A 27,510-nucleotide genomic window follows, 5' to 3' on the forward strand; every position below is an offset into this window, starting at 1 on the left:
AAACGGGATACCATCCACAGAAGTAACACAAGGAGCCATCTATTTATACAAAAAAAAAGTTTTATAAAAAAAGTCACTACATTGTGTGTATCTGAACTGTTGCCATCTGCCACAGTAAATTCTAAACAAAGGAAGAATCATGGAGTCCAGTTCCAGTGTTAAGTTCATTGACATCTCCTGGAAGTCTTATACCTTGGTATTTGAATGCTCACCATGTTTTTAAAAAGAAGGCTGTTTTCCCAACATTCACAGGCTGACAGAGCTTTAACCAGGGTTGGCTAGGCTGGGGTCAGCATCACTACGGATACAGCACAGAAGATAATGTTTTTTGTAAGAGAAGTAGATGCTGCCTTTGTGAATTAGGATCCAGTTACAATAAAAATTAAGTTAAGGCTTTCTGTACGACAGAATGTTTGCCATTACTACCTTGATGCCTGTTTCTAGTGTTCAAGTGATTTGTGCTTTATTTCAGGACACGTTAATAGAAATAGCAAGGAAGACTGTGCAAGACAGGAAATGAAGTTTTGCCACTGGCTGGAGGTGGCAGCTTAACCACACAGTTCCAGCATAGACTAACAGTTCACGGAGATCACATTACTGTAGCATTGGGCAGTGAAGCATAAGGCACAGGAGGAGGATTTTTCAGGTGAGGGAACATATGGCAACTAAGGCCTGAGGCAAATAGGGCTTAAAACCATGTGAGAGGTAGGTTAAAAAAATAAAAGCTCAGACCTGCTGTGAGCCTTCATTTACCTCTTGATTGTATCCATAAAAACCTTAGATCAGTGCAGCAAAGAGTATATACACACACACAGACAAGGGAAGCACCAGCTGACTTGATATAGTACCTGGCTGGAAGAAAAAGGCAGCACAACCTCAAAAAGGTTTTTCAAATGGAAGAATTCAAGCATAGTGTTACATCTAGTAACTTGGCAACCAAAAATAAATTCCTTTCTTTTATAGTGCCAGGCCTCACAGTGAAGCAAGGGACATGACAAGTTTCCTATCACCAAGAATTAACTGGTGAGGTATGACAAGCTATAACATTTCATCAGTGGAAAAGGATCTTAATTTGCACAGGACCAGACAATAGGGGATACTTAAAAAAAGACAGATATCAAGGAAGGAAACAGCCCAGAAGTGAGCTACAGAATTAAAAGACAGGCTTGCAGATCATGATAGGCAAAGTTGAGGGGAAGGGCTCTTTTTGGAGGTATTGTCAATTATTCACTATCATCCCTGTACGACTATGACAGAAATACTGTTTCCAGGAAACCTAGAGAAGTAAAAAGCGTGAAGTCAGAGGCTTAAGAAGCCCAAGTTCACCCTTTCTTCACTGTGTTCCGCTACGTTTTTTCGTTTGACTTGCCTTCTGTCACACTTGCCATCACTAGACCTAGCACAGACTGACTGTAAACATGATTCCAAGTAACGAGGCAGGCATGGCTCCTTGTTCATGGCGCTGCCAAGAGACAGTGCTGAGGTAGGTTTGAGAGGTACTCCACAGCTGCCTTCTACAGAAGATGTAGGACTAGCACCATTGATGGAAGAGTAGCCCGAGCTCCCTTCCCGGTTAGGGTTTCTTGGGGCAAGATATGTTGAAACTCTGTGAGTGTCATCTGCTGTCTTGGCTTTCCTCTGCGGTGCCGCATGCTCGGACCACTCTGCAGAGAGGTTGTCTTCATCGCTGGAGTCCTGACAGCAGTGCTCCGCTGGGTCCACATACACCACCGTCACATCCAAGATTCCACTGGGACCTGTCACTGCAAGGGTGATAAAAGGGAAAGGTTGGTTATGAGTTGGGCATCACCAAGCAGGCATTCAGCACAGTCAAGCAGAAAAAAAAACATACAAATATAAACTGCCTACTGTTGTATCTGAAAATACTGTCTTGAAATGCTAAGCCACTACCAAAATCCCTCATTATGTTCTGAAGCAGTATGTTCCTTTTCTTCTGTATATTCCTAAAACAGTTTAACAGTTATCATCACTGGGGGAAGGGGGAAAGAGTTCTTCCAGCTGACCTTCTGCTGAAAGTTCAGGCTCCTGGTGCCTGAGGAACAGTTTTAAGCAAAGATAACAAGCGAGTTTTAATTCTTGTCTACTTTTTATAAGGAGAATAAAAGCCTCACCATCTCCATCTCTCTCGCCTTCGCTTTCCTGATCACCTTCATAACCTGAGCAGGAATCTAAACTCCAGTCCAGGAAGTTGTCTAGAAGGCTTTCTTCCTGGGTGGACAGTTCAGCTGTAGGCGTAGTCACAAAGCTGCCTCTGTCATCCTGAATGCTGTCTTCCCTCCTCCTGTAAAAAAAGAGATCTACTTTTCCAGCTCTTAATAGGTATGCCAATTAAGGCGATTACAGAAAAAATGATCTTATCTAAGAATAGAACCTCAGGATACCAGAGAGGAGGAAAGAGGAGGAAAGGCTCATGTTAGTCTTCAGAGACATTTAAAGCAATGACTTATACTAGCCTTTTAGTTCTTTTTCCAGAGGGAGAGCTAAGGAAAGTCTCAATTTCCACCACATTCGTGTGCAAAGGACTGGGCTCCGGGTCCTCCTGTTTCACACCCAACACTGAGCAAAGCTGGCTGTAACTCATCATCTGAAAAATAAAGGGTCAGTAAGAATTAGATCAAGTGATTCCCTCTGCCAGGAGACAGCTATTTTATCCTTATTTTTCTAGAAGTAAGCTATCCTGGTGAGTTCTTCCTACATGTTCTCAACCCTACAGTTACAATCCCAGCAGGGGAAGTTTAAAAGCCACAACTTTACCTAGTTGTTCTTGCTTCCAAAAACCTGAAGTTAAAACCCACTTCCCCTTATGTGAAGTTTTGTACATCCTGCCACATGGTAGCTTTGCTCTGGGTCTCCAGCTTCAGCAAACGAAACAAAGAGCTAACCCACCTTTTCTTTGCCTATTTCTTCATAACGCTCATCTTCAAATCGTTGTTTCACAGCAGTTAAGGACACCTGCCTATAATCCTTTGGGACCTCATCATGGAAACTGCAAAGACAGATTGAAGTCCTAGTCTTAGAATGAATTACATGAAACAGTGAGAGCAAAACCTAGCAGTTTATGTGCATTCCCTCTGCCCACCTTAGCTCTGCGCTAAAGAAGTTGGCATTTCACCAGGGAACTAACTTGAGGAGCACCAGGTCTTTGTAACCCGGGGCCACTACCAGGACAAACAGAGTAACTGTCAGTGAAGCAGCCCCTAGACTTCAGTGCCTCATGGTAGAGGGAGCGAGGCAGTTTCCCAAAGCCAATTCCTTCACGGGGAAGGGCTGCCTATGGATGCAGCATGGCTGCAAGAGCTGGAATACACACACTCGTGTTTCCTCCCAAAAGAGTTCCAGAAGTCTTACCATTTTTGGTGGAGGCTTAGCACACAGGGCAACAGGTCTTCAAGAGAGAAGCCAGTGCACTCAGACAACTGGCTGGTCCAGGGATGTGCTAGAGAAGAGAACAGGTATTACCATTTCATGCTCTATAATCAGATATCTTTATGGGATAAAGATCAAGCGATAACAATTGCCATGAGCTTCTGCCTCTACACAGTTTAAGTTAAGAATTAGCTTCAAGGATAGATTTACGTGAAGAACTTAAGATATACCTAAATATAATCCTACATCGTAGACAATGGCAGAAATCTTCAGACTTGTTTAAACACTGGACTTGCATTGGCTGATGCTAATACTCTTGTTCATCAGAGCTATTAAGAAGTCAAATAGACTGAACTCAGCTCTTAATTTTTCAAATTTTACACCTGGTTCTCTTCTCCACCCAGCCCCCCCAAAGTGACTGGGACATCTTGGTTAAACTCCAAGTAAACAAACGAAAGGCACCCTAAAAGGGAAAGGCAGACTGACATATTACAATCTGCTCCGAATGGGCTTTCCTTACCTTGACCGTGTAGTATCTTAGCCAGCAGCAGTGCCGCAGCAGCCAGGCGAGCTGGGGAATACACAAAAAGGCTTGTGTTTAAGAGTGACAGTTCGCAAATGAAGCTGTAAAGGTGCAGAGTTCTTCTCTCCAGTGAGACTATGTTTGACAGTACTTCTTTGTAGTCCACAATAGTAGGTATCTAATACAAAGGATAACAGAGGTTGGCAATATAAGACAAACACCAAGTATTTAGAACAGTTGTTTCCAGAAGACATCATTTTCATTCGTGTTTTCTTTCCTTTTTTAAATACTACACTAACATTGAAATATTCTCCAGCAGAAAAGTGTCTTCAACTTGTCTCAAGAGACCTAAGTATTAATCTCTACAGAAAGAGAGAGAGCTTTGCAGCTGCATGCTCTTAAACATGCATGGCCTCCATAGCTAATAAAGAACATCTGCATAAAACAATAATGTCTTAGATAAGAAGCACTAATTACAAGAGCCCTACAGGCAAAATATTCCCTCCACTTTCCAAACTCACCCTTATCTTTCCCTCCAGGGCAGAAATGATCTCGCCCATCATCCTCACAAGGTCTTCATATTTGTATGTGTTGTCCGTTAGCCACACAGCTTCCCGTATTGTCAAGATCTCTTTGCTGATGAAACTGCAATATCAAAGAATACTAACAGTTAACCCCAGAAGAGAGTGAGCTTGTGCACTTATGCACTATTTGTTTCTTTCTGTGGCCAATAAATGCATTCAAGAAGGCCAAGGAGTTAAACTTTAATAAGTACCTTATAGAGTCAAGCACTGATTGGGAAAGAATAAATAGCAATTCTTCATTTATTTCACCTTTTAGCTCAAACCACCTATCAGGACATTGCTAATTCTTCATTTATAAAACCTTTCTTAGGTTAAGATACAAGATATTGAGGTAATTAACAGAGAAGAATAATTATCCACCGCACCCTTCTGTTCATCTGAGCATAACAGACTGAACTAGGTAACAGCACTGCTGCAGTTGTTCCTTACAGGGTTACTCATGCTGATGAGAGTGTGAAAGATTTCAGTTATTGATGGAATGCATTTAGGCTTATCCACCACTATGGAGTTGTTTTCATATTAAAAAACATGTTCAAGGAATATTCTGTGCCTCATTTGCAGAGGCTGGGACTGTTTGTATTTGAATTCAGTTCAAGCAGCAGTCATTGTAGAGGGAAGCCAAAGATTCTTTCCAGTACTATTATTAGCATGGGGAAAAAAGCTTGAGCTGCACAAATGAATTTGAATGATCACAGTAACCACCTCTCAGCATGAGTCAGAAACCCTACCGTGTGCAAATAACCATGCAGGCTATTCCCAGAAGTTGGAGTCGAGATCGAGGTACAGGTCGCAGCTTCAAATAGCGATCCACACATCCCACTGTCATGTGCAGGCACAGGCAAGAGAAGTCTTTCATGGTAGCCACTTCCACCAGCCAATCAATCAGGATATACCTAGATGGCAGAGACAGACACATCCCACCCAGTTAGAAGCCATTCAAATCAGTCCCAAACACCCTCCCTTTCCCTAGTTTTCTGAATTCCTCCTCCAATTAAAAGTTCAAAGACGAGACCACAGCCCTGTTGAAGTGCCTGACCACCCTCTCGGTGAAGAGCCTTTTCCTGGTACCCAACCTGAATTGTGAGACAACTACTGCTCCACTCGCATGAGAGGGCACGGCTGTGGTTACACAACTCCACACTGTGCACAAGGCGTTCCCACCTACCCCCAGCCTGCCCCAAGATGCTTCCTCCATCCCCTAAACAGAAGGCCAGGGAGCGTGCCCAGGCACCGGAGTGCAGAGTATTCACACTGCTGAAGCACTAGCTTGCACCTGATGGCACATAATGACCTGCAGAGGAGTAAAGCTAAAGATTTCATCTTCCAACAGACCTCATTCTAGGTGTGCTTCCCCTCTACAGATGTAAAGGGAAATAATTTTTTGCTGTGTGGCCTGACTCCTGGATCTGAGTTTTTACCTCATTGTTTCATTTATTCTTTTCTGCACAGTGAAGATACTTTGCTTGCTGATAGGAAGGGAGGCTTGAAAGATCTGAGACACCATTTCACTGGAAGATTTTGGCTCTAATCCTAGCTGGTTTCCATTCCCACAAGCTTTGGCTAAAGCTATCTGTAGTAGAGAAAACACAAAAGAAAGGGTTTTTACCAAATGCAAAATAAAGCAGCTTAGAATGGTCCTGTAATTTTCCTGTAGAGAAGAGGGAACAAGAGAAACTACTTGAGAGAACTGCTAGATAATTAGTAGTTGTTAGTCTGCCTAAAATACCCAACACTGCACACGTAATTCAGGGGCAGGCTTTTATGTCTATCACAAGCTTAACCCTTGGATTGTACCAAGGAGAAGTGCAGGATTTTCCAAAGGAGGGTGATTTGCAGAGTATATATACACACACATATAGATATTATTCAGCAATTTTGACCCTGCTTCTGACGGGAGAAGTCTAAGCCTATAGTGACAGCGCATAGATAAGACCAAATGAAGATAGCTTTCTGGTGTGGGGGTTGAAAAAAAAATAAGTTATCTTACCTGTGCTTCCCAGCAGCCCTTTGCTGCATAGTCCCGTAGCTTCCTGAGACTTTGGAGGTACCTGCCGGGATCTGACATCTGTAGAGGAGAATGTAAACACATTTCAAAAACCATTACCTTTACAGAACAAACAGAAGGACTGAAGTACTAATATCCAGAGAAAAAAAACAGTACCCGCAGGTACCTCTATTATTTCAGCAACCTGCCTGTTCTGTTTCTCACCATGACAACAACACTGTTTTTAAGAGAAACTTTCTTCAGCTCTTGCCCAGGGTCTTGCAGGAAATGAGACGGGTTACAGGAGATTCCAACATACTAGTTTTGGCAGTTGTTTTTTTTTTTTTTTTTTTTTTAAATGACAACACAGGCTGTCTCCCCACTCCTTTTCCCAAGTGAGCAACCTGATCACTGGCCAGCAGCCAGCAGTCTCCATGCCTTTAGTAGGCTCACTATGAAAGAACTGCTAACAGCTTTTACAACTACTTGTAGACTCATTTACTTTAAACACCAAGACAGACACCAGAGCTCATTTGTGAATGTCCTTACTATTCTTGGTTATGAAGAAGGTAAGATTTGAGAAAGTGATGTCTTTCTCCATATGCTCCTTGCACAGGACAAAGGTTCAGACACTACAGTGAAAATGTTTTTTGAGAAACAAAATTACTTACAGCAACCTTTCTGTTACTTTCCCAAAGGAGGTAGGAGCTGTTTAAACAACCCTGCTTTGAAGATTCTTCAAACATTTCAAGGGACTCTTTCCTTTTTTCTTCATCCTAAGAAGGAAAGGCGTGACTGTATTTATGCTGTCCAGACAGATCCCAATACTTCAGAAGCTACAGAATGGCTCTGTACTAAGAACTGGAGAGCAGAATCAACAACTTGTGAGTCCACTCCAGATTATGAGGGCTGTTCCAACATCCACTCAGCATTTAAAGATTCCATCTCAGGAAGCAGTGGTTTTCCTCAGCCAGACAAAATCGTTCTACCTCGTTCACTACTGAAGGCCATTTTTATGTGTTTGATGCTCATTATGAATGGAAGGCTTCCTGTAAGACCCGACCACACAGCAAGCCCATGATCGTGCTAAAATTAATTTAATTGTTTCTAAAATTGGATAAACTAAGTTTATAATGTTCCTTTAAACAATTATTGGGTTAAGCCCATGAGAGCAGAAATTGTTACGCCACTTGAGGAAGATAAGAACATTTGGATGACTTTTCTCTTCTTCACTCGAGGCAAACACAGCATTAGCATCAATAAAAGTCATTTTCAGAATCCTCAAACATATCAAATCAGAAACACCGCTCACCTCAAAGAGACTCAAGACCTTAGCCAAGCAGTAGAGAATAGATCCTTTCTGAGCCTGAAAAAAAGCATCAAGATAAAGTACTGCTAAAGATAAACAAGGAACAATAGCAACTTTTTGCTATTAATTCCAGAGTAAAGTTGTTTGCCTTTCATTCTTCCTGCCTACTTTTCTCAATGTTTTGTCATCTTTGAGACAGTACTGAATCTCTCAGAAGACACAGCACAAGGCCTCTGGTACTCATGATATACTGCGTACTTTGGCAGCAGATTCATTAAGATGATTGATCCACAGACACTTAAACAGCAAGAGCATAGGAGCTCCTTGGGGAAATGAAAACAATTTTTCCAAAAGAAGTAGGTGCAGCTACCAGCCTGTCTTAAAGTCAAGGGCAGAAGGCAGTCTTACCTTCTCCAACTGACACTCTGCTTTAAGACTCTCAAACACCACAGCTTTACAACAGCTTCCACTCAAGGACCAGGGAGGACGAATAAAAAGCCAGATAAACGGGGCTGCAGACACATTCAAACGCTCTGCCAGACTGAAGAAATGAGACGCCTTTAATCCATTCACTTCTGCACGACCTTCATCAGAGATGGACACTAAACAAACAACAATAAAAAAAAAAAGGGAAAGAGTTCAGAGTTTATTCACAACATGGTTTTGGCATTTAGTCAGGCTGAGAGAGAAAATAAGATACCACCAGGAAAAGATTGGATTGTATTTTCCCCTTAAAGCTTTAAAGATCAGGGAGATGGCAAGAGAAGACAAATCTTATTATAATTAGTCTGTAGGAACATAAAGCCCTAAGCCCAGGAGGCATTCTACAAATACCAACACTCAAAGCAATGTTAATTCCTGTCACTGCACAAACGAATTAGTGTGCAAGTTACCTGCCTTGCTAGCACCCTCAGCAAGGAGGTTCCTCCTGCCAGCCATCAGTCCCTTTTGTTACAACCAGACTAGTTAAGTAGCCAAGTTTGACCAGGAGTTTACAAAAGATGACTTCTAAACATGAATTCGTAGACTTTGCACAGACTCATTTTGTCGCTTTAAAAGCCCCGTGCACCATACACCACGGCACTGAACAACTGGCAGTTTAGTGCCCAGTTCTTAAGTTGTACTGAAAGATAAAACTGAAGAGGCATGATGACACAGGAGACCTAACCACATGCTTAAGAAAGCAAACTGGCTCTGAACATCACTGCTCTAGAACCTGGGTACAAAAAAAATCAGTGCTCAAGGCACTGGAGAAATAGCTTTGCAAGTCGACAGTGAAAATTATGAGGGGATTAGTCTGATCTGCAGCTACAAGCCATCAGTTCGTCTTTATTTCTTTCCATTATGCCATCTTCCCCAAGGACCCAAGCACAAGCTCCCACACTTACAGCCTTCATTGTACAGGTATGCTATTCCCAGCTTCACAGCAGCTTCAAAGTTACCCCTTTCAGCAGCCCTGAATGGGAACACAGAAGATACCTCAGGTTGAAGTCAGTAGGTGTTTTCAGGCCCACATCATCAGACAAGTTACTTCAGTGGAGGCCAAGCTGTGAATCTGCTGTTCACCAGCCACCAACATACGTGTTTTCACTACGTAACTTAAAGGCAAATTATGCTGTGGCTTTTCTTGCTGCAACCCTTTCATATGTCCATGCCCAGGATAATTTGACAATTCACAGGAACAGTTTCCCAATCCCAAGCAACATCCCCAATACAAGATTGCAATAATACGCTTCAGTACTTGCGCCATCAAGGACATGCCTCAAGCCCTTGTGCTCCTCCCTTCCAGACCAATTTTCAGACAAATCTTCTTCAGAAAGAAGATGATACATGCATCAGAGCAGAGGCAATAACCAGAAGCAGAACAATTAGCATGACATTTATATTGATTCATCGCCTTCAAATCAGATGAGTAAGACACTCTCCTTCCTTTTTATGGTGCTTCCTTTTTTAATTTTATAAATTACCCATTTAAACTGCACTTGTTTTAACACTGAAGTTTATCTGCTTTTTAATACAGTGGGTTGCACAAGAAGTGACCAAAACAACCAGGACCCAGAAATACAGTTATGCTCTTGATCCTATGATCTCACTTGCACGTTCCTATGGAAGCACCTGTAACGTTTCAGTTAATGTGTCGTGTTCTAACATGCAATACTAATGCCCTTGGAGAGAAATAACTTCAGTGTATGCAATTATTTGCAGCTTACACTTGAAATCAATAATTCTTCATCACCCTATGGAAAGACTTCTAAAAAAAAGGGTAGTCAGATTTCTCACTTGCAGTGAAGATTGATTAGAGCTGCGTATCTAGCTTGAAACATCCTCCTCTACAACTTCAGGGGAATATTGATTCTTAGAACTTACCTTTCAAACACTTTCAGGTTTTTTGGAGAAGGCCATACATCTTCAAAACTTGCACATGCCCAAACACTAGCATGATTATCCACAAGGTATTTAAGATGTGAGTGCACCTGCAGGGTTGGGGAAGAAGTGTAAAATAATAATTGTTAAAGTAAAGTGACCAAAGGAGAAATAGTTCTTTGTGATCTGATTTTATATAGGTAACTAATTAATCACAACTTCATCGTAACTCTCTTCCTGTCTAACCATCACTAAGGCAAAAGATGCTAAACCAAATCAACTTGTTCAGTCCCAGTGAGTTGGCAAGACAATTTCCACAGAAAAGTTGCACAAATCAAACAAATATCACTGCTACAATTTTGAAGCTTGAGTACCAAGAAATAAAGTTACTAGGTTACCAAATACCCAGCTACTGCATGTATTTTTTGCCTTCCTTCAGGTTTACTTGGACACAGACTTTCCTGTATGCAGTCCTGGCTCCTAATGGCAGAAATAAGCCATTGCATGTGACAGAGGAGAAGCACTTGCAGACTCACAGCTCTGACCGAGAGGATGTCCTCAGCAGGAAGGCCTTTCAGAACATGAAACAGAACGTCCTCGGGCAGGCTTAGCAACGTCAGGACGCGGGGCCGTTTTCTTATCCTCCGCTTTGAAGGGAAAGAAAAACACCTGGAGCACCTACAGTGAATCACTGGGAAACAAAGCCACAGAACACCTCAGTTAGAGATGGAATAGCACAAGAAAAAAAGGCACTTACAGCGTACATGCACACATAAACACGCATCTGATCAAGTACCTATTGACTGCAGCATATAATACTTCTTCAAACAGTAACTGTAGAGATTGAGAATGTCACAGAACGCTGTAAGGCTTAGCTACGAAGAAGCGACTGGTTCAATTTTTTTTAGTTCAGTTTAGTCAGTTAAGCTGAGATGCTGAGGAAGGATGGCTCGTGCCATTCAGCTCAAACACTCCTCACCCAGGAGAAGCCTCCTGCGCCCTAACTCCACCGTTTGCCTGTTTAGTTAAACTGTCACCACTACAACTCCATTTACCTCCCCCACCTCCCAACTTTTCCTCCTCAATTGATAACAGACCTTGAAACGTGACCGGCTCGATTAGGAAGTTAAGACCCACTAAACCTGCTGACGCCAGAAGCCCACCTTCCTGGGCAGCCAGTTGCTGCCATGGGCACTCTGAGAAGAGCCCTAAGAACCAGGAAACCTTTCTCTGAAGTCTTCACCGTTTTGTAGAGCTCACAGACCAGGGCGCTGGCTACTTCTGTTGCTCGTTCAGAGTTCACCCTCACTGCCGAGAGGGGCGAACCCAAGGGGAGCACAGCGTATTGCTCTCTGAGGACAGGAAACCCAAACCTTTCTCCGTCTACTACTGAGAGCACAGTGCTGGGCTGCCACCCGGACTCAGGGCAGGCAGAGGCACGGGCAACAGAGGCCACTGCTGAGACTGAAGGCGGCTGAACGTTTCCTTCACAGATGAGGGGCTCTAAAACTAAATTCTGAAGTGAAAGCCTCAGCCCCATGAATTAGAGGGACACCTGAAGGTCTTTGTTTTGGCCACAGAGGGCTTCTTGGTTGAACTTTTCAAATCTGGTTCAAGCCTCACACAAAAAGAGGTTATAGCTGGGAGATTTATTTAGTTTTCTTCCTAAAGAAGCTTCCTAGGAGACTCCCTGGCTCTGCTGGAGACCCCAACACGGTGCTGCCGGCCCTATTCTCACCGGCTCATTTCTCATGTGGAGATATTTGGGTGTAGGTGCGAGCAGCACGGTAACACCCCGAACCGCCCTGCCTGATCTGTGGGGGCCGAAGGCAGCAGCTGGGCCCTCGGTACCGCTCCCTGCCTCTCCCCACGGTGAGAGAGACGGATAGAGGGGGAGCACGGGGGATTTTTAGGGGTTGTTCTCTCCCTTTTCCCTTCCCCTCGACCCGCTCCTCTGCAAAACCCCGCACCCGGACAGCCCCGGGGCCCAGCGGCTCCCCCCACACACACCGGGAAGGGACCGGACGGGACCCCCGCACCGCCCCCCGGCTCCACAGGCCCCGGGGGGAGCCCAGCCCAGCCCAGCCCGAGCCCTCCCAGCGCCGCCGGGGCCCGGCCGCCTCCGGGAGCCTCCCCGCCGGTCCCCCCCCGGCCTCCCCCACCGAGGCCCCGTCCCCGCCCCGGTTTGAATCCCCCGGGATCCGAGGGGCCGCGGGGGGCTGCGTGTGGGGGTGCCGTGGCGGCGCGGCCCGCACTCACCGCCCGCCTTCATCGCGGAGCCTCCCCGGGGACCGACCGGCGGCGGCGGCGGCGCCCGGAGCGCTTCTGAGGGGACGGCGCCGAGGGGGCGGGGCCTCACCGAGCAGGGGGCGGGGCTTAGCGGTGAGGGGGCGGGGCTAAGCCGTAAAGGGGCGGGGCTTCGCGCTGCCCGCTCCGGCCCCGGGGCCTGGCCACGCCCCCTCGGCGCTCAGCGAGGGTCAGGGAAGGAGCGCGCGGCCGGCCCCGCCCCCAAGCCCCGCCCCCTCCCCTCAGGCCCCGCCCACCCTGGGGGTGGTGCTGGCGGAAGCCCCGCCCCTTTCCGCCGCCGGCCCGGCTCCGCTGAGCGACGCCTGCCGGCCGCGCGCACTTTTTTTTTTAAACCCAGCGGGCCTCCTGATTGGCCGGCGGGGCGCGGGGGGGCGGGGCCGGGCCCGCCCCGCGGGCCGCGATTGGGCGTCGAGGATGCGAATTCGAATCGGGGCAGTTGGCGGTTCGAGCACCTCGCGGGCACGGCGGCTGCGGCGCATGCGTGCGGAGAGCAGGGACCCCCGCCCCCCCCCCGCCCCCCCCCCCGTGTGCGGGGCGGGCGTTGCCATGGCAACCGGCGCGGCCTGCGCGCCCGCTCCCCTCAGGCGGTGCCAGGCGGGGCCCGCACGGCCCAGCAGAGCTTCAATAAACTGTCCTATTTGTTAGAGTGTCTCTGAGTTTTATTTAATAACACCCCGAGGTTTTAGGAGCTTATTTAATCACACAACACATTCTGGATGCTCCCACGGGAGGGGTTTTGGGGGGCTCTGAGGTATCTCCAGTGCTCCAGCTTGGTGCTGGGGGAGCCCAGCTGAGGCGGCTCCGTGCCGTATTTCGGGGGGCTCCACGCCGCTGTGCTGGGACAGAGCCCCTCGTGCCCACCCCAGAGCTGTGCAGTGACCACGGGTGTGAATACAGCCCTGAACGCAGGAGCTGCTGTGGAAGGCTTCCCCCCGTGCACATCCACCACCTCCATCCACAAAGCTGCCTCACGGTCCTGGGGCATGGCAAAGTGGCATCGAGTTCTCATTAAATATTTAGCTCCTTTTAGCTGGGAAGTGTTTTGAGTGAAAGAGTTAATCACGCTGTCAGCTTTTGTTCCTTATTTCTTCTCCCCCTCACAGCTGTTTCTGTCAACTAAAAATAAGTTGAGCCAGCAAACAAAACATGAATAATCGCGTAGAAAGCTAAAATACCACCGGGAGATGCTCCGTGAGTCATGGGGCAGAGTGCCCTCAGGTAGATCTCATCCCTCCCCGAAACTGGAGCAGCAGAGGAAGGCACGGGGAAGGGGGCAGCTTACAGCAGAAACCCAGGCAGGCACACAGAGCTGGGAGCTGGCAATGCGGTGGCAGGAACCCAAAGTCTGTGACTGTAGATGCAGGAAAGGTTTGGGGCAGGGCATGGCAGCAGTGCTCTGACACCCGAACTGGTGAGCTGGCCCCAAAGCAGCTGCAGCTAAAGGGATGCTGCTTGCCAAAAGCCAGAAGATACCGTTCTCCCAGTGCTTATTACTGGAAAGGCATTGCTCAGTTACTGGAACAACTATGCCGACCTTGTGTGGGCCTGACACAAAGTCAAGGGAAATTAATGTGAGAGTCTCTCTGTGGCTATCTTCAGAGGGTTTATAGCGGGTTTACAAAGACAAAGGACTTCTAATAAGATACATTACTCAGAGCAATATTCTGTCTTTTCTGTGAAAGTGATAATTATGGTTTAGATTTTCAGCAGTGGTGAACTTTGTCCTGGTTTGTCCTCTCTGGAATCCGATGGCAGAACATCCAGATGGCTTTATCCCTGACATACAAGATCAGAGGCAGACCAGTGTGCAGTGGGATTCGTGTTGCTTAAACATGGCCATCTGGCAAGAGCTTTGAAACCCTGTGGTGTCTGCAAGCCCTGCCTGGAGCCGGCAGGTTGGGATGGGAGAGGGACCAGGTTGGGATGGGAGGGGGACAAGGCTGAATGCACCTCTCTCACACTCCTGTACTTCTCAGCAAGGCATGACACAGATATGAGTCTTTCCCCAAAGAGAGGAAGGCTGATTCATGTGTGTTTTAATCACTGTTGCCTGAGCTGGATTTCCCTTGTTTGCCGTGTCTCCACTGAACAGCAGAATGTCTTTCTTCCCTTCACATCTGTTGGCTGTGGAAGTGAAGCTAAACACAGTGAAAGCCTTTTATTTGCCTCAATTGTTGTGATTTAAATAAAGCTCAACAAAGATGTGAGGTGGTTCTTCTGGGGGCAACAGATGTTGCCATGCTTGCTTGTGCTTCAGCCAAGGTGTTGACTCCTCTCATGAAGTGATTCAAGGGTCTGAGACCATGGCATCTGAGCATTATGTGCATGGCCAGCAAATATGTTCCCTTGGCAAAACATCTTTATTTCCAAGGCATGGTCTGTTAGTCTAGGAGACAATTTTCTTACAGAGGAAGAGACTCTCTTGGATGCCTACAGCCCATCAAGAGCCCTTTCTCCTGCAGGCGCTGGGGAGTTTGCCTGTGGCAGATCGAGCAGGAGGCAGTCGAGGAGTCCTGCCACCACAGTGGCGGCCCCATCGCTTTTCTGGGCAGAACAAACAGGCTCGTCAGAAATGTCTGTCCTCTTGGTTTCCTTCACGCATAGAATCTCTTGTTAGATTTGGTTTTCCTGTATTAGTCTTTAAGTTCCCATGACATTTAAAGTATCGTCTGTAAGTTTGCTGAAATATACCTGTTAATAAGGCATATATCAACTTGCATTTTTTAAAATCCATTTGTGGATTAAGAGGATATACATGTATTGCTGCTGCTCATCAGTGTCCCCTTTCTCAGGAATTTCAGCCTTTTAAGCCTCTTCAGATGGTCAATTGTGAAAGTCTTTTTAGAGCTAGTATATTTTTTCACCATAATGTTTACATGGACTGTGATTAGATTCATATACGCAGATTTCAAGGAGAGAGCAGAGATGAAGAGTTTCAGTGAAATAGGTCTTATCACAAAATGATAACAACGAGTGCAGCATCCCATCTGAAGAACAAATTAACAAGCCACTTAATTTAGACATCCAGAATGTGTTCATCTTGTTGCAGACAAGCAACTGAATACTAAAGGTTGTGTTGCATGCCATTGCCAACATAATTTCATTAAGCTTTACACTAAAACAGCACTTGTGTACACTGCACAGTGGAGTGCCAAGGTTTGCAGAAGTTCTTCCCCCAAGACAGGCACTGTCCAAGATAGTTCTGGAGCCAAAAATGAAATGCCTGTGGTATTACAGTTTACAAGGAAGCTAATTAGCAAACTGGAAACCTAAGAGTAATTAGCTCTGCTGCAGCAGCATCACAGCTCTACTGCCTTCAGGATCTAGCATTTCTGCAGGGGCTGATGTGGTGCCATTTCAAATCTGAGGATGCCTGAGGCTAGGAAAGAAGTGGGCACCCAGGAGTCATTTTGCTACGATTTTTACATAGACCATGATCACTCACTCGATAAATGTGACAGTTTTATGTTATAACATCTGAAGAATGCATTCGGTCAGTTGCAAAAGAGTGTCTTTTCCACAGTTCAAAGGGCAAACAGAAGCAACCACAGGCCATTTACTGCATGAAAGGCTGAAATGCTCTATGAATTCTCCTGGCAAATATCATCCTCTGCTGTAGTAGGACTAAATTACCGAGAGGATAGAGGAACCAATTTTCTCTTGAAAGAGCCAATCCTCACTTGAAATAGTGGTAGCAGCCTTTCAAATTCTCTTGTCCTGCTTTTAAGAGGGTGATGTAACTCAGCTCTTTATTACACCTGTAACACCATATAATGACTGCTGGGCTGGAGATGGAAGTTGCTCCCCACGCAAGCTTTTCCAAATCTAGCTGCAAATTGGGTGGAAGTGTTCATCTGAGGCCCTTAGGTGAGACAACAGTGGCTAAAGTTTTAAGTCAGGGTATCTCAGTGTATCCTCTAATGCCCACTTCCTTGTACTTTATGTAATTTCAGCATGATAGTAGTGAGTTTAATTTGAAGTCCTGGATTGGAGAATATTTTTAGTTTGTACTAACATTTGTTAACAATTCAGTTGGGTGACAGTGCAGCAAATCTGCAATGAAGGGCAAGGACAGAGCAGGATGCCTGTAATCATCCTTTCTCCAAACTGTATTTCTCTTTCATAGGGAACACACTTGAGAAACATCCTCAGAGTGAAAACCTCCCCTTTCAAACCAGGACATAAAACTACCACGAGGTGGCATCAAACCCATACTATGGGACATGAGACCTTCAGCTGTTGGCTTGTCTTTCCAAATCTGAGGACACCTCAGTGCGGTCCTAACCCGAGGAGTGCACTAGTATTTTAGGAGCAGAACGTCTTTGTTTCACACATCTTCGGGCTTAGTACTGCTGTGTATAACCTCATAGCCTTCCACGAGAAAATGCTACTCAGTGCTAATAAATGAACACAAACACGGCCGTTTGCATGAAGCAGGTTAACACAGTGATAATCAAAACTGGGGTCTGTCCGGAGGAACAGTGAACGTAGCTTCTAACAAGTGACATGGCAAAAGGAGCCTGTGATGGGCTTCATTTTCCTGAGCAGGGGACTGTGGTTCCCAGCATTTGGTGTGCTGGTGACCATCCTGCGTGGCTGCTGGTGCCCTCCACCATCTGCCCCGAAGCTGCAGGGGACATGTGGTATGGCCCCAGTGCCATGCTAGGGAGCTGAAAGAGGAGTGTTATGAATAATGGACGGGCACCACTTCTTTAAAAACGTATTTGTGTGGGAGGGGAGCGCCCGGTGCCGATCAGCAGTAGCGGCAGGAGTGCTTGCACAACACGGGCAGGGAGCGGGGCTCCATCTGCCAGCCGAGTGCTGCCTGTCGTCGCAGAGCCAAAGGCTCTTGCTGTGACCAGGCTTTGTCCTCTGGACGCTCTTGCTGATATGAAATATTCAATTTACATCTTTTTATTAAAAAAAAAAAAAAGTAATTTTGAGGTACTTGGCACAGATGCTTGCAACGCGCGGCGCCTGGGGGCTGAAGTGCCGGGCCGGAGCTTTGGTCTGTGCTGGCACATCATCCTGCGAGTCTCTGAACACCAGTGGGGAGGCCAGGACCTCTCCTCTCCCAGAGCTTACCTGGAGTTAAAAGTGCCTGGACACTCATAGATTTTTTTACACACACACACATACACACACACGGGTTTATTTTGGGTCAGACCCCAGAGCTTCTCCGCACATGCTGTGGTGTTATGGGCCATGGAACAGCCTTCACTACTCTGCTGCATGTTAATAAGCACACTTAAACAAAGAAAAAAGAGGAAAGGAAATAAAAAAATGTACCTAAGCAGTTTCCAGCCCAGCTTGCAGGCCAGACCGCAGCTCAGCGCTGCCAGCACTGGGTCCCTGGGGAGCCCTGGCCCACCTTCCATGGGAACCCCGGGGATAAAAACCATACAGCTGAAGCACAATTTGCCATGACTAATTAAGCATATTTATATCTATCGTGTACACAAGTGAATGAAGAGACCACACATGCCCAGCTGGGCTCCAGATTGCTGCGTATGCAGCTTGTTGAGGTCTAGCCCTATACGTGCTGCTGAGCTACGTACTGCCAAGCACTAATTCATCGCAGAGGGTGGTGAACACCCCGAGCTTCAGGACATGTGAAGGAATACAGCCCTCATCCTGCGTGGTGCCTCGCTGATTACACGGTCTCAGCCACTTAATACTGGGTGTAGGGTTGTTTTTATTTCCTGTAAAGAACATAGCGTTTGGCAAAAGAGGAGAATGAGAATGACAACTGTGTACACATTTCACATATTTCTAGTATTATTTCTCCTCCAGAGGAGAACAGAGCTGTTATTAATAATCACCTCGCCAAGTTTCTGAATTGATATTTTGAAGTGAGCTGAGTATATAATTTAAGAACCACAGGCAAGGGAGAAAATGTGCTTTCAATTGAATTTGAAAGGGGTGGAGAGTTGATGATGCAGGGAGATAAACGACAGCGATTCTGGAGGGCAGGAGCTATAGAGAGGAAAGCCATAAAACAGACGTTTCCCAGACTTTGCAAAGCCAGGGGCAACGCCAGGGCTTGAGGCATGAGAGGAGGTGCAAGAGGGGGAGACACAGGCGGGTCAGCCCAGAGCCCCTTTTCTCGGAGTGCCCTGCCTGGAAAGGGGCTGAGCATCACAAGACCTGGGAGCTCTGCGGGTGGCCAGGAAGGAGCAGCAGCCTGTGCCCGAGCTCTGCTGCCCCTCACCCTGCCAGACAGACGTAGGGACATGGTGAACGTGTGGTTATTGAGGCAGCAGCAGCACAGGCAAGGCACGTAGTGGGGGAGTGCGCCTTTGAGAAACGCTCATGCAGAGTGTGAAGAAGACAAGCTGGAGGATAGTGTAAGCACTTGGCAGCTTTCTGTGTCAGTATTTCCTCTCTTGTAATCTATGACCTCCTCCGGAAATTAAGCTGCTGTTTAAGAACAGAGGAAAGGAGTGAGCTCTTTCACCATTATAGCTCCAAACCCTCCGTAGTGTGACTCAGTGCCGTGACGTCTGCCGGAGCATCCCTCCAGTCAGCCCGAGACGAGGGCTCTGAAGGAGAAGTTGCGTGGGACTGGGGTTGCTCTCTGTAACACCAGCAAAATTAATTCTCCTTCCTGCAATGAACAAAGTCCTCACCATATAACGTTGCCCATGGCTAACCCCATGGTGGATGCTTCCTCTTCTTGCCTGCATGCCAGCGCAGGCCTGCTCAGTCAACAGGATTTGTATTTGTCTTATGACTCGGCTCAGACCCACGGTGCTGCCTGGGCCCTGCAGGAGCCCGGCGGTGGCTGCTGAGCCGGCCTGGACCCACGGCACCACAGGACCCACAGGTCACTCCCCTACACATGGGCCTTGCACATACACAGCCTCATCCCATCCTTGGGGCTCAGTGCCCTGTGGCTGAGGCCAGCTCCAGTATGGCACAGATGCAGATCCTGGGGTGCAGTGAGAAGACTTCTGGGGGTCTTCAGAGCTGCTGTAAGCTCGGGCTGCTGCCCTGCGTGAGCTTGCAGCTCTGGCCATGCCTGATCATGTCCCTCTCTGGTTCAGACCCAGGCCTGCTGACTTGACATCCTGCCTTGACCTCGGACCAAGCCCTACTTTACCGAGAAGTGCTGACCCTTCCTTCCCAAACAGGCAATGTTTTCTCGGTGGTAGCCTACGTCAAAATATTGTTTGGATGGTGATTAGAAGGCTGGAACACAATCTGCTGGGACTCGACTTGGGTTAAACACACCCAGCCACTTTGAGCCCTGTAAACAGTGCAGCTTCCAAGGAGCTAGCAGTGGTGCATCTGCACCGCTTGGGAAATACAAGCCTCAGAGTGCTGCAAGCACAAGCCATAAAAACGTCAGCCACCTTTCAGGCTCCGCTTCAACAAAAAGCAGATTTGTGCACATCCACAATGGAAACTCATTTCCCTGAGCTTTGCGATGCCAGGATTTCGTGGTGTCTTCTGTTACACTTCAGAGGCAATCTTTAAAGGTAGATCCTTAGAGACTCAGATTTTTAATACAAAAACCAAGTGGAAAATGAAATGCTTGAGAATATCCTTTAAGAACTCAACAGAAGGAAAGAAACATCTTTCCCTCATGTCTTTCTCTTCCTGCAAATAGGCAATGGCATTCATTAAATACAGGTCTAGATCCCAGAAGGAATTTGCCAGCTAACTGCCATTGATTTTCTGTACGGATATGTAACTTGTTTCCCAGCACTGTGCTTACATTGCCCCCCTTTGCAGCAAACTTTGCAGGAGTGTAGGAAAGTATCTGATTGCTGCATGTCGTTCTAATTGCAAGAAGAATGAACCGTTAGCACATTCTGAAACAGTTTGACTAGAACAGAAAACAGAATCAAGCTGCAACGCTACCATCTTTGTACTTAGAAGGGTAAGGGTGAGAATGAGGCTGGCAAAAATCTCCCACATGACTTGTTGTGCAATGGAAAGTTTGGGATTGCAGAACAGATTCAAATTGGGCAATTTATGACAAAATTCTTTTAAATTGTTAATTGACTTTTTTTTTCCAATTTGGGGCAAATAATATATATATATTTATAATAATTTACAGGCACACCTTTAGACAAGTGGAGAAATCGCAGCACCTCTTGGAGTCCATGAGGCATGGAGAAATCACTGCAGGACATAGGCACTTTCTCTGCTTTTAGTTAATTGCGACATAAAATGTGGCTCCATTTTGCCTGCAGCCCCAGGTACTTTTGTTTCAGTCTGCTTCCCAGAAATTGCCTCTCTGAGTCAGTATGAGCAAAATGTCAGCCTCCTGCGGCGACAGGCACCAGCCACAGGCTCAGCACAGGTGCAGACATTTCTAAAATCTAGTTCAGAAAAAAAGAATTTGTTCCTTATTTAGTTGATACTCCTTACCCTACTGCTGCAGTGGATCAGTGTGGGGGCATCCTACATGGTACATCCAAAACGCAAGCAATTATCCCTTGCAGGACAGGCCATTAAACATCTCTGCAGCCCTTGGTAAAGAACCCCATCAGGTGAGGAGATGAGTGCAGGGTGGTGATTTGTCCCTCTGCTACCATCTTCTTCTGGCTGGCCACAGTGCCAAGAAGTGCAGCAGTAGTCATGTATTCCTATGCCTCTCAGGCTTTTTGGTGTTTCAACAGCTGACCTATATGCTGTAATGCCATTGCTTACGTCCTGTCTGGCTGGTGGCCGCACGTTTGTAAAGGGAGCTCTGGATTTCTCCTGCCTGAATCCACACAATAGTGCAAAATGTGACCAGAAGCAGAGAGCATGTGGAAGTTCCTGCCCAACACAGCTGCCAGCCTGCGTCTGAGAACATGAATAGTCCCCGTGCCGGTTGCATTAGGGACTTGTATACATTAATTAAAGCACCCAGCCCAGGTGCTGGCAGACACCAGTCCCGGGGGAACCTGCAGCGAAGGACAGGCATCTCTGGCACACAACCAAGACGCCGTGCGGGTGGAATTGCTCTGCAGAGCTCCCCAGGAGAGGCACCCCAGTTGCTAGGCTCTGGATGCATGACAGGGGTTGAGTTCAGGCACAGGTGATGTCCCTGAGGCTGGAAATGCAACCTGCCTTATACCAGCCAGAGGCTGATAATTCAGCTGCTGAAATAGCTTTCCTCTCACTCTGGCGTTAGACAAAGTTAAATTAAAAGAGTCTTCATGCTAAATTACACTCATGTTTAATTACTGTTGTTGGCATTACATTATCACTAAATAGTATTAGCTGCAGGTGAGACCCTGCTGCTTCTGGCACCGCACAAACACTGCAGACTGTTTCCTGCCTAAAGTGCATGCTCACGTATCTCTGCACTGACAAGTGTGGCAATGCATTTAAGCTCTGGTCAAAATCAGAAGAAAAAAAATGACCTATGCAGGAAATCCAAGTAGTCATATACAATAGGTTTGGGAATCACATTTTTCATTTGTGCTGTAAATCAAGATTATTTTTTTTTTAGCATCCTGTGAAATAAAAGATTTGCTAGGGAGTTCTGGCTTGAGAAAAGGAAGTCACTGATATGCTTGCAATTACATTTCTGGCTTTAAGAACTGCAAGGATAGAAGTGATTTCTGCAAGTGGGCTGAGGGTGTAACAGAAGAAGCTTGGCCAAGCAGAGCCAAAGAGGCGAGCATGGGAACGCATTCAAAGAGCTGCTCCGGGCTCAGGCGCGTAACGTTACTGACAGCTGGCCAGGAATACACCACGCACGCTGCCAGGTCCGGGCCCTGTCCAAGGAATCTGCAACCCAACACTGGCAAACTTGAAGCCAGGACATCACTGGGGCAGGAAGGGGAGTGCGTACGCAACAGGAAGGAAGAGAAGAGCAATAAGCCCAGCTGCGGAAATGAAAAGGTTGCTGGAGGGCTTTGGGAGATAGCGAGTGACTGGCCAAGAGGAGACGCGAGGGAGGAGGGGCAGCCTGAAGAACAGCAAAAGCAACAAGAGACAGAAACACTTGGGGGATGAGAATGAAGAGCCAAACGAATTCAGACTTATTAATATTACTCACTGAGAACAGAAACAAGTGTTTAAGTGTTTGCTGTAAAAGTTCTGTTGTCCTGATGCTGCTGTGCCGAGTCCTACCAGCTCATCACCCCGTTCTGTGTCTGTCCCACAGCATCCCCCAGCCCAGGGTCAAGGTCAAGGCAGAGAGCCCTGTGCTGCTTCCAGTGCTGGGCAACAGCCTGAAACAGTCCTGAGCACTTCCAAGGGCTGACCCCGAGCCCTGATGGTACCCAGAGGTGCGGAATCAGGCCAAAAGTCTCTGAATGTGCCTTCCAGGGCACTGCCCCAAAGCTCCCAGAAGCTCCACGGTTAAAGTGTTACCATCTTCTGATAGCTGTCTTCAGTAATTACACTCGTAAAATCCCGTTTTCTTTGTGGTGATGCTGTAACTCAACAAGCTGGAAGTATTCCCAGAATGGAAAGAAAACTGTATTCTGAAGACAGTTATTTTAGACGTTTTATGAGACACCCATAGAAAAAGTAACCAAGTTCCATCCAAAGAGGCAACGTTGGATGAAGCATGGACCCTTCTTCTCCCGGAGGGGCACCACGGGTGTTTGACAGGCCCTGTTGGTGGCGGTGGGCTTTTTCTTGCTGCTGTACACTCCTTGCAGTTGACAGGGCCATTTCCTGCCCTTTGTCGAAGATGGATGTTGGTCAGCATGGCCTGGACTTCCCAAGCTGAGATAAGAGCCAAGTTCCAGGAATTCAAATGCTCTTGGAGAAAGGTGCTGAGAAGTCTCTTTCCTGCTGTATTGGGTTTATGTGGCAAGGTTTTGGTAGCAGGGGCTGCAGGGGTGGCCTCAGTGAGAAGGGTCCAGAAGCTGCCCCATGTCTGATAAGAGCCAGTTTCTTCTGGCTCCAAAGAGACCCACCACTGCTCAGAGCCAAGCCAAATAAGCGATGTTGGTTGTGCCTCCATGAGAGATGATTTAAGAAAGGGCAAAAAATGCTGTGCAACAGCAGCTGGGAGAGCAGGGAGTGAGCACCAGCCCTGCAGACACCAAGGTGGGAGGGCAGGAGGTGCTCCAGGCACACAGCAGAAGTTTCCCTGAGGCCTGTGGAGAGGCCCCTGGTGGAGAAGGCTGTCCCCCTGCACCCATGGGTCCCACATGGAGCAGATCTCCACGCTGCAGCCCCCCCATGGGTGGAGGAGCCCCCGGTGGAGCAGGTGGATGTGGCCTGGAGGAGGCTGCAGCCCATGGAGAGCCCCTGCAGGAGCAGGCCCTGGGCCGGAGCTGCAGCCCCTGGAGAGGAGCCCACGCAGGAGCAGGGGGTCTGGAGGGAGCTGCCGCCCACCTGTGGGGGACCCGTGCTGGAGCAGTTTGCTCCTGGGGGATGGACCCCATGGTATGGAGCCATGTGGGAGCAGTTCTTGAAGAGCTGCTGCCTGTGGGAAGCCCACACAGGATCAGTTTGTGAAGGACAGCATCCCGTGGGAGGGACCCCTCATGGAGCAGGGGCAGAGAGGGACTGTGAGGAGTTGTAGCATCAGGGACTGACCACAGCCCCATTGCCCGTTCCCCTGTGCCACTTACAGGGAGGAGGTGGAAGAGGGTGGATGGGTGGAAGGTGATTTTACTTTGCTTTTAGTTTCTCGCTGCTCTAGCCTGTTAGTAATAGGCAATAAATTACATTAACGTCCCTGCGCTGAGTCTGTTTTGCCCATGACGATAATTGTTGAGTAATATCCCAGTCCTTATCTCAGCCCTTGAGCCCTTTTCATTGTATTTTCTCCCTTTGAGGAGAGGGAGTGAGAGAGTGGTTGTGGTGGAGCTCAGCGACCCGGCTGGGTAAAACCACCACACCTGTCACTTGGAATGATGCTGGGGAGCTGCTGGCGTCAAGGCAGCTGCCCTGGCCACTGACCAGCAAGGAGGGACTGCAGAAAGCACTCCCGAAGCTGGTGTGATGGTCAGGGCAATGCACAGCCTCTCTGCTGAGAGTGCAGAAACCAGCTCCTGGGTGCATCGCATCCTGCCCGGCAGCCTTACGTCAGGGTTCAGCTGCTGCGTTCTTGCGTTGTGGCAAAGGTCCCCAAGGGATAAAGCTTTCCTGGAGAGGTTTCGGGGGTATCAGCAAGAATTTGTTCCCAAGAAGCAAACAAGTGGAAAAAAAAAAGAGTCAGTGAAGGGTAAAAAGTTAAGGTTGCGACAGAAAGGCTTCAGATGCTCTAGAGTTATCGCTTCACTTGCAGGACCACCAAGAGCCTGTGGCAGACGGCCTCCTAAGCTGTACTAATAAATGAAATATGACTTCAAAGAGGTCTTAGGTTGGCACTAGGCAGAGGAAGCAAAATAAATTCCTGGGAAGTTGGGTTTGCCAGTGGATGACTCAGACGAAGTGGATGTGGCCTCCTTCGGTGCCTGGGGCCTTGCTGGGGAGCCATGGGCCTGTCCTTCATCCCCGCGCTGTGAGCGGAGCAAGCCCGCAGCACCCAAGCAAGGCACCCCAGCAAGGTGGCTCGAATGGAGCTGGACCTTGCGTAGGGCTTCAAAGGCTTGTTTTGATACGCACAGGGGGCAGTAACTTTATTAACCAGCTTTATTTCACTGAACAGTCTCTCCATAAACACAGCCGGTACAAATTGTGTTCAAAAGAGCGTGTTAAAGGCATTAGCTGAAGATTGGCTGAGGAAGTTATCCATTCCCTAGTGATTAACCAGCAATTTCCTATCCATCATGGCCCAACACTATACTCCATTAGACTTTATGAAACATGCAGGGTGTGTATATGCAGAGAACACGGTAATTGCTTTAATTACAATTCTTTTGATTGGTAATTTTCATTCACTGTTGAGAATGCTGCCTGCCCCTGCATTTGTGGAGAACAGCTTTCATCCCCTCCTCAGGAACATGCTTTGCATGAGCAGCGGCTCCTCAGGTCCCCGCCACACTTCCCAGCTGAAGAACAAGAGGTGCATCTGTGTGTGTGTTTGCATGAGGAGGGATGTCATGTTTTGCTCTTTCCTGTGCTCCCTGTAATCTGCGTCTTCACAACCACAGCACAGCTTAATTTTCGAAAGCCAGCAGGCAGACCTTTTTGCCTCATCTGTTCTCAGACGAGCTCATTAGTGTTGCTGCTGTCTTTCACTTCAGTGCTTTCTTTAATCAGATCATAGCAGTCCCAGAGGATACCTATTTCAATTGCCAGAGCAAACGATTATATTTCCAGAGCTCATGTCTGAGAGGAAGGATCACCCGATGCCATTGAATTAGGGGCAGAGGCAGGGACAGTGCCATGTAGCATCTTGGAAGAGTGCAGAACCTGCATGGAAAAAGAGTGGCAAAGCCATGGATGACACTGGGGGGACAGAACAGTTTTACCTGCTTTTTTTTTATTATTATTATTATTTTTTTTTTTCCAGATGCTTGGTAAATAACTTTACTGAAGGGTGATCTGAAATTGAGGATGGAACATATAAAACTAGCCAGAGAGACTGGGCTGAGGTGGCCGTCCCAGCTGTGGGTGGCACATGGAAGGTGTGGAGCTCAGCAGTTCATTGATGAATCCCAGGAGTGACTCGAGCAGAGGGAGCTTCTCTTTCCCAAAATCCAGTTCTGACCTCCTCACCTCAGCTCCTCCTCAGAGGTGGTGTTCCCCAGGACATCCCACTGTGTGTGAGGGCAGGGCACCAGAACCAGGCCCACTGGGGGAGATCAGCAAACCCATGGGGACAACCACATCGGAGAGAGAAGAGCAGGGTTGGGTGAGGAGGATGGAGTCTCTTGCTGCCCTGCCAGCTCCCTGGCATGGGTAAGAATGGGCACCATGGCACGATCATGCTTGCATATATCTCATACATGTTTAGAAAGACACATTCTTTGGTCATGCAGGAGAAGGCAGAGCTGAGGCACAGAGAACCAGCATCCTTTGGGTGACCACCCATGCACGAAGCACCATGTGGTTAATGATTGACAATTTGTGCTCATTAAGAGTCACCCAGCAACACTTTGCTGATGTAAAGTTAGAAGCCACTCTGTCTTAATCAAGTGCTCCAAGGGTATGGAAAGAGCAGGATATTCAAAGCCTGTGATGTGCTCCAAAGCACTGGGCTAAGAAGCTGGCCGGAAAAAGCAAGGACTTTGAAAAGAAGTTATCTCCAAAAAAATAGAGACAAACTTTTTGTATGCATCTTCACTGCAGAGAAGTATCTTAGGGGCAGAGATGCAGCACATGACTAAATGATTAGTGGTCATGTAATGAAATCTGTATTGGGTTCATGTCTAAAAATGTTTGTCCTGTGCAATGTGAGAAAGCTGTACAGCCAGGGCATCACTTCTCTCCCTGGCAGGGAGAAAGCGAGGGCTGTGAGCCCCTCACTGCATGGCCAAACCAAGGGCTGGTGAAGGCACTGGGAAGGCAAATGTGCTCCTGGCCCTGGACTGCTGTTTGCTATCATAGGTGGCTTTACCCATGAGGGCTGGTGTCACCTGCAGCTCAACCTGGAGACTGTAAGGTTGAGGGGAACTTGTTCATGATTAAAAAGAAAATGTACTAGGGAGACAAAATATGTTATTGTAAATGGGACAATGAGGGATGGGTGCCGCAGACAGCTGGGGACAGAGCGTGAGTGACTGCCAAGGCAGAAGGCATCTGTGACACACTGCATTTACAAAATACACATAAAATACGAAAAAAGGATGGGAAGCCTGCTGCAGCCTAGTAACCCTATCGGAACAACCTGCGTAGGCAGTGTTCCGACGCTGATTGAAATCAAGCCAGGTCAGTGGGATTAACAGCCTCCTCTTGGGAATGTACCAGGGGAACTCCGCACGGCTGCAGCAGGCTGAGCCCCCTCCGGTCAAGGTTTCGTCAGCAGAAAGGGGCCCCGCTGGCAGCCCCGCGCCCACACGCAGCCTCAGCCATCCCAGGCTGGGCTCAAGCAGAGCACAGTGCTAGGGGCTCGCTGCTCTGCCTTGGTCCCCGCAGAGGGTCCCTCCTCCACTCTTAGGCCAAAATTTGCGCTCTGCTTCAGGTTGTGATCCAGCAGAGGCAGCCCTGGTTCAGGCAAGTTTGGCCTCTCAGCGGAGGTGTTTGGCTGGGCTGTGGC

At 47.7% G+C, this 27,510-nt stretch overlaps 1 protein-coding gene across 1 annotated transcript; it reads right to left on the reverse strand.

The window, feature by feature from the left end:
• Positions 1-26: 26 nt before the first annotated feature.
• On the reverse strand, positions 27-12,673 carry CCNF (cyclin F). Its single transcript, XM_068698788.1, has 17 exons — positions 12,411-12,673; positions 10,688-10,842; positions 10,155-10,261; positions 9,176-9,243; positions 8,196-8,389; positions 7,791-7,844; positions 7,150-7,254; positions 6,482-6,559; positions 5,913-6,064; positions 5,223-5,387; positions 4,432-4,555; positions 3,908-4,088; positions 3,370-3,457; positions 2,908-3,007; positions 2,475-2,605; positions 2,133-2,302; positions 27-1,763 (listed from the first exon to the last, which is right to left on the reverse strand). Exons 1-17 carry the CDS (start codon positions 12,421-12,423, stop codon positions 1,300-1,302), a joined length of 2,349 nt encoding a protein of 782 aa, XP_068554889.1. The 5' UTR covers positions 12,424-12,673; the 3' UTR covers positions 27-1,299.
• Positions 12,674-27,510: the final 14,837 nt, after the last annotated feature.

Source organism: Anas acuta, chromosome 15 (genome assembly GCF_963932015.1).
Source record: "Anas acuta chromosome 15, bAnaAcu1.1, whole genome shotgun sequence".
Classification (NCBI taxonomy): domain Eukaryota; kingdom Metazoa; phylum Chordata; class Aves; order Anseriformes; family Anatidae; genus Anas; species Anas acuta.